The following is a 15,391-nucleotide window of genomic DNA, read 5'->3' as shown; positions in this document are numbered from 1 at the left end:
AAAGTCAGATTCATACTCTATTAAAATTTTCTGAATTTTAAAGAAAAAAATACTTCTGGGACCCCCCCTTTAGTTGGTCTGGGTTCTTTGGCACAGTATTGCGTCCCAATTGTTAAAAATCTAGGGTTAAAAGTGAACGCCGATCTTAATTTGACAGCCAGATTAAAGCTGTGGTGAAGTCCAGCTTTTTTCAGTTAGGCAGCTGGCAAAAATCAAACCAGTCCTTCAGAGACAACACTTTGAGACCGTAATTCACGCCTTGGTGACCACTCGGCTGGATTACTGCAATGCACTTTATTTGGGGGTTTAGAGGGTCCTGCATTAGTCGTCTTCAGCTGGTACAAAATGCTGCTGCACATTTTTTAACTGGCACAAGCAAATATGAGCACATTTCACTGATTGTATCTTCACTCCACTGGCTGCCTGTCCATTTTAGGATTCATTTTAAAATGATTTTATTTGCTTTTAAAGCCTTAAATGGCCTTGCCCCACCTTACTTCTCTGAGCTGCTGCACCCCTATACGCCTAGCCGTTCTCTCAGGTCAGCTGACCAGCTGCTCCTGACAGTGCCTAAAGCTAGGCTTAAGCTCAGAGGGAATCGCGCGTTTGCAGCTCCAAAACTATGAAATAAATTGCCACTGCACATTAGTGTGTGAGTAGAGTGTTGATTTTATGTGTATACATGCGTATTTTTATTTACTTATTTATTTATATCTTATTTATTTTATCTTGTGCGGGTAGTGCTTTTTATTTATTTTATTATCTACTTCATGTTTTCATTGTGTTTCTAATGTGTTATTTATTGTGTTTTATTTTGTTGTACAGCACTTTGAAAGCCTTGTGTTTGCTAAAAATCGTGCTATATAAATAAAGCGGATTGGATTGGAAAGTGCTGCAATAAATGCAATGGAACCCCAACTAGTATCATTGGAAACACCAGCGTTTGCCTGACTATTTCATGTCAAAATGGCTGCTGTGAAAAAAGTCTATTACAATAGAGAGCTATAAAGAACATATGAAAACTATTAAAGCCAGCCATTCTGGAAGAAAACCGCTAATTGTGAAAATTTGTATATTACTCACATAACATTTAGTTTAACAAAAGTTAAGCTTTAACCCTCTGGGGACAGATTGGGTGGATCAACCTAAAACCTAAAAGTCCTGGCAGGAAATAGTCAAAATCTGTAAATTAAGAGATGCATCCAAACTACTTTCGAGTACGGATACGGATACAGATAATTTATATGGTTAACAGATACAGATACAGATAATTCTGTACTCGCTCATCCCTAATAGATACCAAACACACAGTGTTCCATATACATCAAATATTGTTTATAAGCCCAAATGTTAAAGAAATACAAACAAGCTGAAAATGGCTTAGTCCCCAGAGGGTTAATTAGACTGACTTCGAATTCTGTCAGTTCAATCTAATCAGCTTCACAATGACAAAGTTGCGTTTTCATTGAGCAGTGTGTTGTACTATATACTTGGCATAGTGTTGTATTTTGAGGTTTTGCCATGACAGATGAAGTTGGTGAAACTTCACTACATTGTCCAATCTCCCACAAACATCACAATATCACATGCACAAGAGTCCTGCCCAGAACACATCTACACGCCAATATCCTGGCATAGCCATAGTGCCACCCATAGACATATATACATAGACGTCGCATTGAGCACTGAATCGTACGTCGACGTCGCCGCCATATTGGAAATGGCAGGTCTGCCCGTAAACTAATACAAGGAAATGGACTGAACTTCATAAAGCGCCTTTCTACAAAGTTCTTTAAGTTAATGTCTCTTATACAGCCATTTACACACACACTAATATTTCTGGGAAACAAACAGGCACCAAAAACAATGTATGTAACTTTTAAAGTGATGATTATAAATGTTTACTCCTTATGTAAGCACCAAACCAACGTATGCATTTTTCTAATGCTGAGTGTTTACAGCTACTAATGTGTGTAACACTGTTACTGTGATGATAAATATTGAAATATTTATATTTAACATTTAATCTGTGTCTATAATAACCAGATCCTGAAATGTAGATGTGACATGAGGGTTTTCTGAATAAAGAGCACACACACATAATATAATATATATATATAGTTATATGATATATATAATATAAATAGAATATAGATGATAGTTATAGTAATACTAATTATTGGATGGCCGTCAGGAAATTAAAACCTTTAAGTGAATATCTCGAATGAACCTTGATATATGGAGTGAACCATTGAATAGGGATAGCGAAACTTTGAATATGATGGAGTGAACTTTGAATATATTGAATGAAACGTTGGAATTATGGAGTGAACCTTGAATATATTGAATGAGTCTGAAGACTGGATAAAACTTGAATTATTGGAAGAGAAACTGAATATAGTGGAATATAAACGTTGAAATATATTGAATGAAAACCTTGAATATATGAACGAAACGCTATGAATAGATGGAATGAAACTTTGATATATTGAATAAACTTGACTGACGTCAGACTTGCGGCATTTTGGTGTACCGTGTGGATTCTATAGCTAAAGTGGGGGACAAGATCAGTCCCGCTCACAATCTCGTTGCAGCAATATAAACTATGAGGACATCATTAACACTGCGTGTACGGCCAAAATCCCCCCCGATACCCCAGGACTAATAACCGTTTTTCCTGACAGGGAAGTTCTCACTCCCTTTTAATCGTGGCAGACATAAAACAGGCCAGGAAGCTGTTTAATCAGGCAAACCTGAGCATCCCTTCAACCTCACAGGCTGCCCCAACAACACCCAGTGCAGGCTCGGACTGCAGCTGTGCTACCTGGCAAATGCCAGATGGGCCGGTCCATCTCGGCCAATTTGGGCCGGTGGCCCTCCGATGTTTTTTTTTGTATGTATGTATTTTGTTATTTTTGTAGCCGTTGCAACATTCGCCCAGCAGCCCAAAATGGACTTGCGGCCATTTGCATCCATTTGGAAAAGGCTTTGGGTTTGCGCTGGCGATACGGTTAATATTTGCCTCTTCATGACAGGTTCAGAAGTTACGATTTACCCAGTTGTACAATCTCCACCCATACACAAGAAAGGGTCCCAGACACTGTATGGTTAGCTTTGATTATAGTTTTTCAGGTGATTTATGAAGGTAAAACACAGTGAATGGTCGTGCGTAATGGCACGGCTCTCGGACGCGACCTTCTTCCGTGGACTGGAGAAGCTGCTGCGGCTACAGGGATTTCATGAACTGAAAGAGAAGCTCTTCATATATTGTTTAGATACATAGCTCACCCACATTCATAGACCAATGCAGGGTGATATTTAGTTTAGTATTGAACGTATTTATGATTCACGACACATTGTCCAGCTTTGGGCACGCTACTCCACACAGTGGATTGCGGCAGACTGACAAATGCATAATGAGGATTTATGGCGAAACTTATGCCTGTTGTTAGGCCTGCCACGGTTAAAAACTGAGCTTTTTCGGGAGGATCTTCGGCACGCATCGCAGTGTATTTTATCATGTCCTCATGGCTTAATATCGCTGACAGATTGCAGGCGGCCTGACTCATTGTCTTGCTTTTACAGACTGTTACAAAACACAAGATGGCTGCAGGCAACTGCGAGTCTTGACGTCAGTGAAGTTTTCATTCAATATATGCAAGGTTTCATTCAATATATATCAAGAGTTTCATTCATATATCAAGGTTCACTCCATATATTCAAAGTTTCACTCCATATATTCAGACTTGCATTCAATATATTCAAAGTTTCATTCAATATATTCAGACTCATTCATATATTTCAACAAGTTTCCATTCAATATACTTCAAGGTGTCACTCCATAGATTCAAATTTTCATTCCATATATTCAGACTTCATTCAAATATTCAGACTTCACTCAATATATTTAAAGTTTCATTCAATATATTCAAGGTTCACTCCATATAGTCCAAAGTTTTTAATTTCCTGAATGGCAGGCCATAATATATATATATATATATATATATATATAAGTGCTGTTCAAAATTAACGCGTAATTTTGTCGATTAATTTTAAAGAATTCACGCGTTCAAAAAAAATTAACGCAATTAAAGCGGTTTTGTTTACTTCCGGTGGCGATCCCATTTGGATGTGGTAAAGTAGAGCTTGGTTTCCCCAGATATATTAGTGGTGTGTGTGAATGGGTAGATAGAGGCATTAACTAAAGCCCTCACGGAGACCTGCCTCTGTGCGGTCGCCCCACATTGCCCATACTAAAACCGGCCCTGCGCTGTGTTTAGTTTAACGGGCAGATCTCTGCCACATCAATATGGCGGACACGGTAACGTACGAGCAGCAACGGACCAACCTGCTCATAAGGCGCCTATGTATAATTATTCGGTGATCTATCCTAATAAAGGAGAGTCTGTGCATAATGTTGTGATCTATGCCTAACTGAAGGAGAGTCTATGGCAGAAAGATGTATAAGGACGGACTTTTAGGGGGAACATTTCATTTTAAAAAGTTTGCCCGACGGCTCGTGGACAAAAACAAGCATTTGCACAGTTTGCAAAGCCAAATTAAATTCCACAGAAGTAACACGACTTTAACAATCACCTCAAAGCAAACACCCAGTCCTACACTACAGGAGTGTGGCCTTGTCAGTATGTTTTCCTCATTCTCGCTTTTTTCTATTTTGCACTGTGCATATGTGCACCTTAAGCCAATAACATGAATGAATTAAAAATATACTTTCTTTGTGTTATTCTTACATTATTTGTGCATTTTACATAAATAAATGTTCATTATAAGCTTCATAGTCCTCAGAAAAATGTATTAAATTATTGATACATTTATTGATAGATTAATCGCGATAATTAAAGAAATTTTTGCGATTAATTAGTTAATTTTTTTTAATCGATTGACAGCCCTAATATATATACATACATACATACATACATACATACATACATACATACATACATACATATAGTACACACACACACGTGTGTGTGTGTACTATATGTATGTATGTATATATGTTCACGTGTAATGCTCTTTATTCAGAAAACCCTCATGTCACATCTACATTTCAGGATCTGGTTATTATAGACACAGATTAAATGTTAAATATAAATATTTCAATATTTATCATCACAGTAACAGTGTTATGCACATTAGTAGCTGTAAACACTCAGCATTAGAAAAATACATACGTTGGTTTGGTGCTTACATAAGGAGTAAACATTTATAATCATCACTTTAAAAGTTACATACATTGTTTTTGGTGACTGTTTGTTTCCCAGATGTATTAGTGTGTGTGTGAGTGGGTGTATAAGAGACATTAACTTAAAGAACTTTGTAGAAAGGCGCTTTATGAAGTTCAGTCTATTTCCTTGTATTAGTTTACGGGCAGACCTGCCATTTCCAATATGGCGGACCCGTTGACGTATCGCGACCAACGACCAACCCGCTCAATGCGGCATCTATGTATATATGTCTATGGTGCCACCTACTAGCAACAGGAAATGGCAGATTTTACACCTTGATGTACTCCTTCCTAGCGTGTTCACCAGATCTGCATCGATTAGGTTAACGTTGTGTTGTGAGTTTTCATGGTTGATGACCAGAACCATCCAGGATGCCATAAAATGACACTTCACAAATTCTGCCTACATAAGGCAGCAGCTAGCCATGTAAGAAAAGTGGTAAAAGAGACTACATGAGTTAGAATTAAAATGGATCTTTTCTATATGAATTGTGCATAGATTTTGCACTGATATGGTGAAAAATAATTAGGCTGCTATGGAAATACTAAGTAAAGTACAAACAGCACCTTGAAATTTTACTAAAGTACTTGGCAAATGCTTAGCTCTTTTCATTTTAAAACATATTGTACATATATATATATATAATATTATATATATTCTATTTATATATATATATAATAATAGTATAGATATAATCAGATTAGATGTATGTATTTGGGGGTGTCAATCGATTTAAAAAAATTAAAATTAACGCAACCAAAAATGTCTGTACTATGAAGCGCGATTAATCGTGATTAATCATCAATGAAATGTATCAATAAATTAAATGTTTTCTGGACTGAAGCTTATAGAAATATTTATTTAGGGTAAAAGATCCAATTAATGTAGAATTAAAACACAGAGAAATTTATTTGTAAATCATATTATTTATTGGCTTAAGGAGCACATATGCACATGCTAAAACGAGGAAACAAGCAGAATGAGGACAATTTACTGACGAGGGCCACACTCCTGGAGTTGTAGACTGGGTTGTGTTTTTGCTTTAAGGGATATGTTAACGTTTTAGTTACTTCGTGGAATTTAAATTCGCTTTGCAAACTGTGCAAATTTCCTTGTTTTTTTGTCCCAACATCCGTTCGGGCGGCAACTTTTTAAAATGAAATGTTCCCCCTAAAAGTCCGTCCTTATCCATCTTTACACCACAGACTCTCCTTTAGTTAGGATAGATCATAGACATATATACAGACTCTCCTTTAGTTAGGATAGATCATAGACATTTACATAGACTCTCCTTTAGTTAGGATAGATCATAGACATATATACATAGACGCCTCACTGAGCAGGTTGGTCCGTTACTGTGATACGTTACCTTGTCCGCCATATTGGATGTGGCAGATCTGCCCGTAAACTAATACAAGCAGGGCCGGTTTTAGCTATGGGCAATGTGGGCGACCGCCCAGGGCGCAGTCTCCGTGAGGGCTTTAAGTTAATGCCTCTTATACACCCATTCACACACACACTAATATATCTGGGAAACAAAGCTCTACTTTGCCACATCCAAAATGGCGGCCGCCACCGGATATAAACAAAACCGCGTTAATTGTAATGTCCAGTGGAAAAACAGGCTTCTGAGACTCCTCACCTTCGACAGTTGTGCTTTACGAGTTATTTTTTTACTCTCCAGCATTGCATCTCACACATTAGGTAACAAAGTAGCCTGAAGTCAATGCTTGACAGATTTAAATCACCGCAACATTGTCTACTAAGCTGCAAAATGATGCCCTGAAGCTTACCTTCAATCTGCTATGCTGTAGTGACAGCTGGCTACCTCCCTCACTAACACAGCAAACTGATGTGATAAGCAAGAGTGCCATGATGGTGGTCAGGATCATGGTCAAATTAGAGCTGTATTAAAAAAGGTAAATGATGGAGTCATTGTCCTTCACAGACTAGTTAGAAATTTACTGTGAAGACAATGCTTGAACTCCACCACCATAGCTCAGCTGTGATGCTCACTGCTAGAGCTGCTTGGTGCCTGGGCATATTGTGGGGACAGCCCACATTTCATGCCCTGTCTAGTGCTGAATTGACTTAGTTTGAAATGTTCATTCAAACATCATCATTCAAAATGCAAATGTTACCCTTTGGTAGTGTTTGTATTTGTAATATGTGTGTTAGTGTCTGGCAGAACATTGTGCTTTATGTTGTTAATTGGCATTTCTGTGCTTGTAGTAACCAGCAGAAAATGGTAAATGGACCGTATATCTAGTGCTTTTCTAGTCTTCCGACCACTCATGGTGCTTTTACACTACACATTATATTCACCGATTCATGTATATTTACACTTATGGCGGAGGCTGCCATGCAAGGTACCAACTGCTTATCAGAAAAGAAACTCATCACATTCACATAGCCTTCAGGAGCAATTTGGGGTTCAGACACTTCAACATGCAGAATGGAGGAACCAGGGATCGAAACACCGGTCTTCTGATTAGTGGATGACCTGCTCTACTCCTTGATGAGTAACGTTTCTTGACCACAGCTTTATTTTTACTTGTACGTCCATGTGACATATCCACAATAGGGCAATATTGGCTGGCTGATAAATTGGTGAGGCACTACTATTTCCCCCTTAATATTAACATGTTCTCAGTAGAGACAGCTACAGTAGATGGCTTCAAGGACCTTGCTGCATATCACCAAGGCCTGACCTGGTACCTGCATACTGACTCTGTGGTGAGAAAGGCAAGACAGAGACTTTCACCTTAGATCAGACATGGGCAAACTATGGCCCGTGGGCCGTATACGGTCCATTAGGCTTTTCAATGCGGCCCGCCAAACTTATCCACTTAAAAAAAATCAAAATCATTCATCAATCATTCATTTCATCTTGTCCCTGCAATGCCAGCGTTTTCCTAATAGGTGGCGCACTGAACATTGGTGGACCTTTGTTGGAGTGCAGTGTACTCTTTATTTCACTCTCATTTTCCCGTTGCTGTTTGAGCTCTTCTGTAAAAATGAGCGTACCAAAGAAAAGAAAAGTGGACAGTGAGTGCTGAGTATTTAATAAAGAGTGGACAAGGAAATATTTTTAATACTGAAGTTCGATCAACGGCTGTGTGTCTCATATGCCAAGAAGCTGTTGCAGTTTTTAAAGAGTACAATATCAGCCATCACTTTGCAACGAAGCATGCAAATTATGCTAGCACAGAGGTTTTCAAAGTGTGAGGCGCGCCTCCCTTGGGGGCGCCAGATGACTTCAGGGGAGGCGCGGCGGGGAAAATAAAAATATATCTTACAAAGATATGTGTCTCATCACTGTGCGATGAAAACTCAGCGAGCTAGCCCCCAAAGAGTAGCAAAAAAAATCCACAAAACGACACAGTATGTCCTGTCTCTGCTGTTTTGTGTCAATAGTTCTATTCCAGCGCGAAAAAACGCTGCTAATGTCTCCTGCTATGTCTCTGTTTTAGTTTGAATCAATCACAAAGCTCCTGGTTGTTTACATAAAGACAAAGAGGCTTTGGGTTTACTTCATTCTGGATCGTCATTGGTGGGTCAAAGGTGAATGTGGGTGGTACTAATCGATTCTCCTGACTCTGATTGGTTGACAGGTGACAGGTGTCAATCATCCACACTGTGTTGTTTTAGCCTTAGCAGCACCGCTAGCTGCTACCTGCTGCTTCATATTCTTTAATACCGCTTGTTTTAAACATCGCGTCGTATTAAAACTCAAGGTCTTCTTTCTTCTGCCACACTGGTGAAGACATGTTCATTATTAGTCTGGCAGAGACGGGGCCAGGCTTGGGTCCTGCCAATAAGGCGCGATAACTTTTGAGGCTACTCGGCCTGCAAACATCTGATGAGTGAACATGTTTAAAAAAATCAGCTGAAATGTTAAATTGTGTGAAGTTGAAATGTGAAGATTTTTAACAAAAATGTATTTAAATGTATTTAAATATGTTTAAAAACACACAAAGATGTTAAAATGTGTTTTTAAAAGATGTTAATAACATACACAAAGATTGTGTTTAAAGAAGGACACTCATTGTTGCCTTAGATGCTTGAGGAAAATTTGTATATCTCCTCAGGAACTGAGGAATATCTACTCACCATCAAGAGCATCCTGACAGGGAACGTCACTGCCTGGTTCAGAAACACCACCGAATAAGACCGCAAGGCCCTCCAAAGAGTGGTTTGTTTGTCTAAATGTGGTGCAATGCAAAAAGTCTAGGAGAATCATTAAGTACTCAAATTGCCTCTGCTGCAATCACGAAGAAGGTTCCAGATACACCAAGCCAGCACTGTGAGGCTACTAAATGAGAACACTGTCTAAGACTGCATCCTTAAGAATACTTTTCTTACTTACTTATCGTGCCCTTGGTGTGCGAGTGTGTTTGGGTGAACTTAGTATTACACTGAGATAGAAAGCACTGTTGCTCCTTATGAGCAGCTGGCATCTTGCATGGCAGCCTCTGCCATCAGTGTGTGTGTGAATGTGACAAGTGTTCAAGTCTTTATAGGTGAATAATGGACATGGGAATTAACATGCAAACATACATGCAAACACACCCTACAGCAGCTGACCTCTTGTTGGCAGGATCATCCTTGTCACAATAGATCCTATCAGGGAGGTGCTCTCGAGGGTATGGTGGTAAGGACCAGCTCCAGCTCGGACTAGCTGACAGGAAGGACTGACACCGGCTGATGCCATTAATCACAGAGCCTTAAGAGAACCATTATAACTTTGGTTATTTATGTGCTTTTCGTACTTTGAGAAACTATTTACACGTGCAATGCTCAATGCTATAACTAAATTTTTTTTACTGTTGTCATACCATGGTATCTTAACTATTAAATAAGTGCATACAATGCAATGATTACTGGCGAACCAGCTAATGTACTGGAATTATATTTTAAGAAACACTAAGACATTAGAGAAAAACATTATTGATGGTACTAACCACTGAGGGTTGTGGATGTGTGTGACCTCAGATTCCTGGCTGGAACTGAAGTGCTCAGCAATGTCTGTGAGTCTTCAGGTGTGCGGAGTCTTTTCACTGAGTGTTTGTGCTGAATTCTGTGTGTGTCCTTTGCAGCTTCTGTGCATTTCGAGGTCAGGGGTGGTGTATTTTGTATTTTCTGTGAGCGTAGTGTCCTGGTTGATACAGAATTCTTCTGGAACATGTGTGAATTTTCTTGGAGGTGTGTATGCTGTACAGTGTGTATAAGTGTCCCTGTGCATATTTTTGAATGTGTTTGCACATTCTGTAGTGTGTGGGTAGATTTATTTTTTGGTGTGTCAGAGCCCTGAGCCAAGTTAATCTTTTGTCTTGTGTTGTTGTGTTCATGAGGGTGTAGGTGTTTTGAAATGTGCATGTCTGTGTTTTTCCGTGTATGTGTGTTCTGTGGTCTATGAGTGACTTTTTGTTGTGGCATGTGCACACTCTGTCTAGTGTGTGTGTTAGGTAGAGTCTGTGTCTGTCTTGGAGCATGTAAAAGTGTATTTTTTGATGTACATTTGTGTGTGTGTGTGTGTATGTATGAGTGTTTGTGTGTGGTACGGTGTGTGTCTCTGAATTCTCTGAGGGACAGGAAAAGAACTTTGCGGACCAGACGTTCTTCACACCATGGCATTCCATCACTGATGTCCTGCAGAGTCACAGGCAGAAACACCATCAGCTTTGCTCACACTACCAGCTCAGAAATATTTATTTTCAAATAAGACATTTTTTTATCAAAACACATAATACAATGACTGAATGAAATAAAAATAGCTCAATAATAATAACAAATAACTCTTGGAGAGAGATTAGAGATGCATCCAGGAGGCTGATGTGACAGCAGGCTTTTTACCTTGTCTTTGTGTGGTCCTTTGGAAAAGATAGAAAGCCCCCATAAGTGGTAGAGGTGTATAATATCATAGAAGTAGTACAAGTAGGTACAGTCTCCCAGACTCACTAGCATGGCTGTAGATTCTTAGTTATATTCAGGTACAGTAGTCAAATTTAAGGAATACTTTATTTTGTTCATATTATTGATCTTGCTTATTAATATTGGCCAAAATAGGACTGATTTTTGTTAAATACCCCACTTACACTAATCCACTCTATCTAACTTGGCAGATCAGATACATGTAAATGCAACCGGAAGCGAGAGAATGCAATCAGATGAAAGAAATATGGAACACATAAATTCAGAGACATATTCAGGACAGCAATATCACAAAGGTATGCAAAAATTGTTTTCTGAATAATAAATTCAGTTTTATAAATGGCATTCATCTTGGAAAACACCAAGGCTAACTGACACTCCTGCAGTGAGATGGATGTAGACACACCTTTAATCACTTGTACAGTCCTTAACAAATTTATTAGACAAAGACCCAAGGTAAAGTTTATGCCACAGCTGCCCTAAATTAACAGCATTGGTAATTACCAGAATCATTTATTATTAGGGATGTAACGATGCATCGTGACGCGATTAAAAATCGGTACAAATGCGTGACGACTCGCACCAACAGAAAGAATGAATCACGATTCTTCGCAAATGCGAGAGAAGTAGAATATGTTCTTTTTCTTCTTTTTTTAAAATTAGAAGTAGGTTACGTTATCTTAAAAAAAAGTCACTAGTTGGTGATTCATTTGTTCAGCGTCAGACATCAAGTCACGTGACTTAAGTCACTACGTAGGTACGGAGCACAGAACGAGGGAAGACATGGCGAAAATAGTGAGAAGCAAAGTAACGTTATGCCACCTCGTGAGCAAAAACTGCACATCACACCAGTTAACACAGTTAACAGTTTACTTGTGAGATTGTTTATAAAGAAAGTTGTTTAAGATGACCATGTAAGTTGCACTTTTTATAAGAGAACACAAACTGTTTGAGAGTTCTGTAAAGAAAGCACCTAAAGATTTTTTCCTACAAATAAAAAGATAATTTTATTTGGTAATAATTTGTCTGTAGCTCATTTTGATTAAAAAAATCGTATCGTGAACAAAAAAACCTGAACCGAATCGCGAATCGAGTTGAGTTTATCGTTACATCCCTATTTATTATGTTTCTGTAATGGTTAATACACCAGTATGTTGCTCTTTAACCAAAATTATATATTGGGGCGGCTGTGGCTCACAGGCAGAGCGGGTTGTCCACTAATCAGATGATCAGCGGTTCGATCCCCCGGCTCCCCGGTCTGCATGCCGAAGTGTCCTTGGGCAAGATACTGAACCCCAAGTTGCTCCCGAAGGCTGTGCCATCGGTGTATGAATGCGTATGAATGAGCAGTTGGCACCTTGCACGGTAGCCAATGCCATCAGTGTGTGAATGGGGTGAATGAGATATGTAGTGTAGAGCGCTTTGAGTGGTCGGAAGACTAGAAAGGCGCTATATAAGTACAGTCCGTTTACCATTTAATGCTAAAATATAATTATTATTGTTATCCATGAATTTTCAAATGTACTGTTTTACAAAAAAAAACCCTACCCTACATTATTATTTCTTGATGTCAAATTATAGTTATTTACATGTATTCCTGAACAGAAGAATTAGTTTTAGTGGTTGAATGTTATGCTTGATTCATTTCTGACTTCTCAGAGAAGCCCAGTGAGTCGGCCCTGAATGGCAGCCTATTGTAACAGCTCCTCAGAAAAGCATGTACTTTGCCCTGTGAAACTATAAAATACAGAATTTTTTGATAATATTTGAATTGATAAGCGGGGTGAGAATGGGGAAGAAGAATGAGATTTTAAAAAACGCTGTTAAAGAACCCACAAACGCTGAAAACAGCTCAGCTACAGCGACACAAGATGGCGACACTAAATTTAAGCTACATGAAGCAAGTTTGGCAAAGGTTCTGTCGCAAAGATACTAAAGAGCAATTAAACAACATTAAATCGGAACTCACCACAGTTGATCAAAAAATAGAGGAGAAGGAGATGCAAATTGAAAAGGTGGAAGACCATGTCTGGAACATGTAACAGGTGCTAACTAAGATGATAAAAGTGATAAACCAATAAGAAAACAAAATAATTAACCAGGAAGGAAGACCCCAGAGGGAAAATTTAAGAATATATATAATTCCCGAAGGGGCAGAGGGGCCTTCTATGGTGGAATTTGTGGAAAAGCTCCTATGGGACGCGCTGGAGATCCCAGGCCCAGTGCGGAGGAGACAAGCAGCGGTTAATAATAATCAAATTTCTCCGCTACAAAACTGAAGAAGAGATCCTGCGCAAGATATGGGGACTGAAAACAGTGTCTTGGAATGGGAATTTTTTTATATATTGTGGATATAGATGTACAGCACAAACACACCAGCTATTCATGTAATTACAATGCTTAAAGAATGTATAATGAAGCAAATGAATGTAACAGTTAAGAATTGTGCAACTCAGCAGAGACACACAGTCAGTGCTGACTACAGGGCTATTTTGGGAAATGTCTCAGGAAGGTTTGCACAGACAGAGCAAAAGGACTGCACCCTTAGAAGGGAGAAACATCCTATTTTAAGCAGCTTTAGAGTTCAAAGAAATATAACCATATAGGGCAGCAATGTATAGAACAGGAAGAGAGGAAGTGACATCAGTGGACGGATGTAGAAGAGTATAATAACACGGAAGCAGGAAGGACTCCTCAGATCTTACTTGGCTCCTTGCTGTAACAGATATATTTTCTTTGAATGAATCCACGTCTTCTGAGTGCTCATCTTGCATCAACCAATTTGGGGAGGTGAATTAAGAGAGAGAGAGAGAGAGAAAGAAAGAAAGAAAGAAAGAAAGAAAGAAAGAAAGAAAGAAAGAAAGGAGAGAGTGAAAGTGAAAGAGAGGGTTTTCGGTAAGGGAGATGTGACTGCATCTCCGTGCCTGGCTAGGCATAACCCTGGGGGGGGGGGTCCCCGGCAGTGAACCTATGGCACATAACTAAGGGATGACCTGAGCCAGCCCTACCTATAGGCTTTATCAAAAAGGAAAGTCTAAGTCTATTCTTAAATGTGTTGACCGTGTCTGCCTCCCAACCCAGAAAGGTAGTTTGTTCCACAGAGGGGCCTGATAGCTGAAAGCTCTGGCTCCCAATCTACATTGGAACTATAGGAACCACAAGGAACCAGCGTCCTGAGAGCGCAGTGTTCTAGAGGGGTAGTAAGGTATTTATGAGCCTTTTAGATATGATGGTGCCTGACATGAAGGATTTGTAAGTAAGAAAGATTTTAAATTCTATTCTAGATTTAATAGGTAGCCAATGCAAGAAGCCAAAATGGGAGAGATGTGATCTCTGATCTTGGTTCCTGCAGAACACGTGCAGCAGCATTCTGAATTAACTGCAAAGTCCTAAGAGACTTATTAGAGCAGCCGGATAACAAAGAGTTACAATAGCCAGCCTTGAAGTAACAAATGCGTGGACTAGTTTTTCTGCATCCGCCTGAGAGAACAATGCGTCTGATTTTAGCGACGTTACGTAAGTGGAAGAATGCAGCCCGAAATTTGTTTTATTGGACGTTAAGGACAAGATAGACAAAGGTTAAGTGACTACTAGTAACAGCTAGAAGAGTTTCTGAGGTGTTTGGGTCCAATTACAAGAACTTCAGTTTTGTCTGAATTTAACATCAAAATTTGTAGGTCATCCAACTTTATATCCTAAGGCATGCTGGGAGTAACTGATTGGTTGGCATCAGGCTTGATCGATAAATATAATTGGGTGTCGTAAGCATAACAATGAAAATGATGAGTGATTCCTAATAATGTTCCCTAAAGGAAGCATATAAAACTGAATAGAAGTGGTCCAGTACAGAACCTTGTGGGACATGACACAACTTTGGTTGCATGGAGGATTCATCATTGACGTGAAACAAACTGAGATCGATCTAAAAAAAGATTTAAACCAGCTTAGGGCGGTTCCTTTGATGCCAATTTGATGTTAAGTCTCTGTAAAAGAATTTGATGGTCAATGGTGTCAAATGCAGCACTAAGATCTAACAGGACAAGTACAAGTAGGAGGTCCATTTGGTAACTTTGACTAATGCGGTCTCTGTGCTATGATGCACTCTAAATCCTGACTGAAAATCCTCAAATAGACATTGTGTATGGAGAAAGTCACACAGCTGATAGCTACAGCTTTCTCAAGTATCTTAGACAGAAAGGGAAGGTTGA

At 39.1% G+C, this 15,391-nt stretch overlaps 1 protein-coding gene across 15 annotated transcripts in view; it reads right to left on the bottom strand.

Annotated features, from left to right (window-relative positions):
* LOC104938767 (uncharacterized) overlaps positions 1–15,391 on the bottom strand; it is a 66,757-nt gene that overhangs the window by 33,610 nt on the left and 17,756 nt on the right. For 14 of the 15 annotated variants that reach the window (XM_027274037.1, XM_027274035.1, XM_027274039.1 and 11 more), the window contains 2 exons: positions 10,214–10,901; positions 9,837–9,975 (listed from right to left, as the gene is read on the bottom strand). In XM_027274037.1, the coding sequence (XP_027129838.1) occupies positions 9,837–9,975; positions 10,214–10,901 (827 nt within the window). Of the gene's footprint in view, positions 1–9,821; positions 9,976–10,213; positions 10,902–15,391 lie in introns of all 15 variants that reach the window. The other variant, XM_027274041.1, reaches the window with a different exon arrangement.

This window comes from Larimichthys crocea, chromosome XXIII (genome assembly GCF_000972845.2).
Source record: "Larimichthys crocea isolate SSNF chromosome XXIII, L_crocea_2.0, whole genome shotgun sequence".
Taxonomy (NCBI): Eukaryota; Metazoa; Chordata; class Actinopteri; family Sciaenidae; genus Larimichthys; species Larimichthys crocea.
This window is presented reverse-complemented; position numbering and strand designations above follow the sequence as displayed.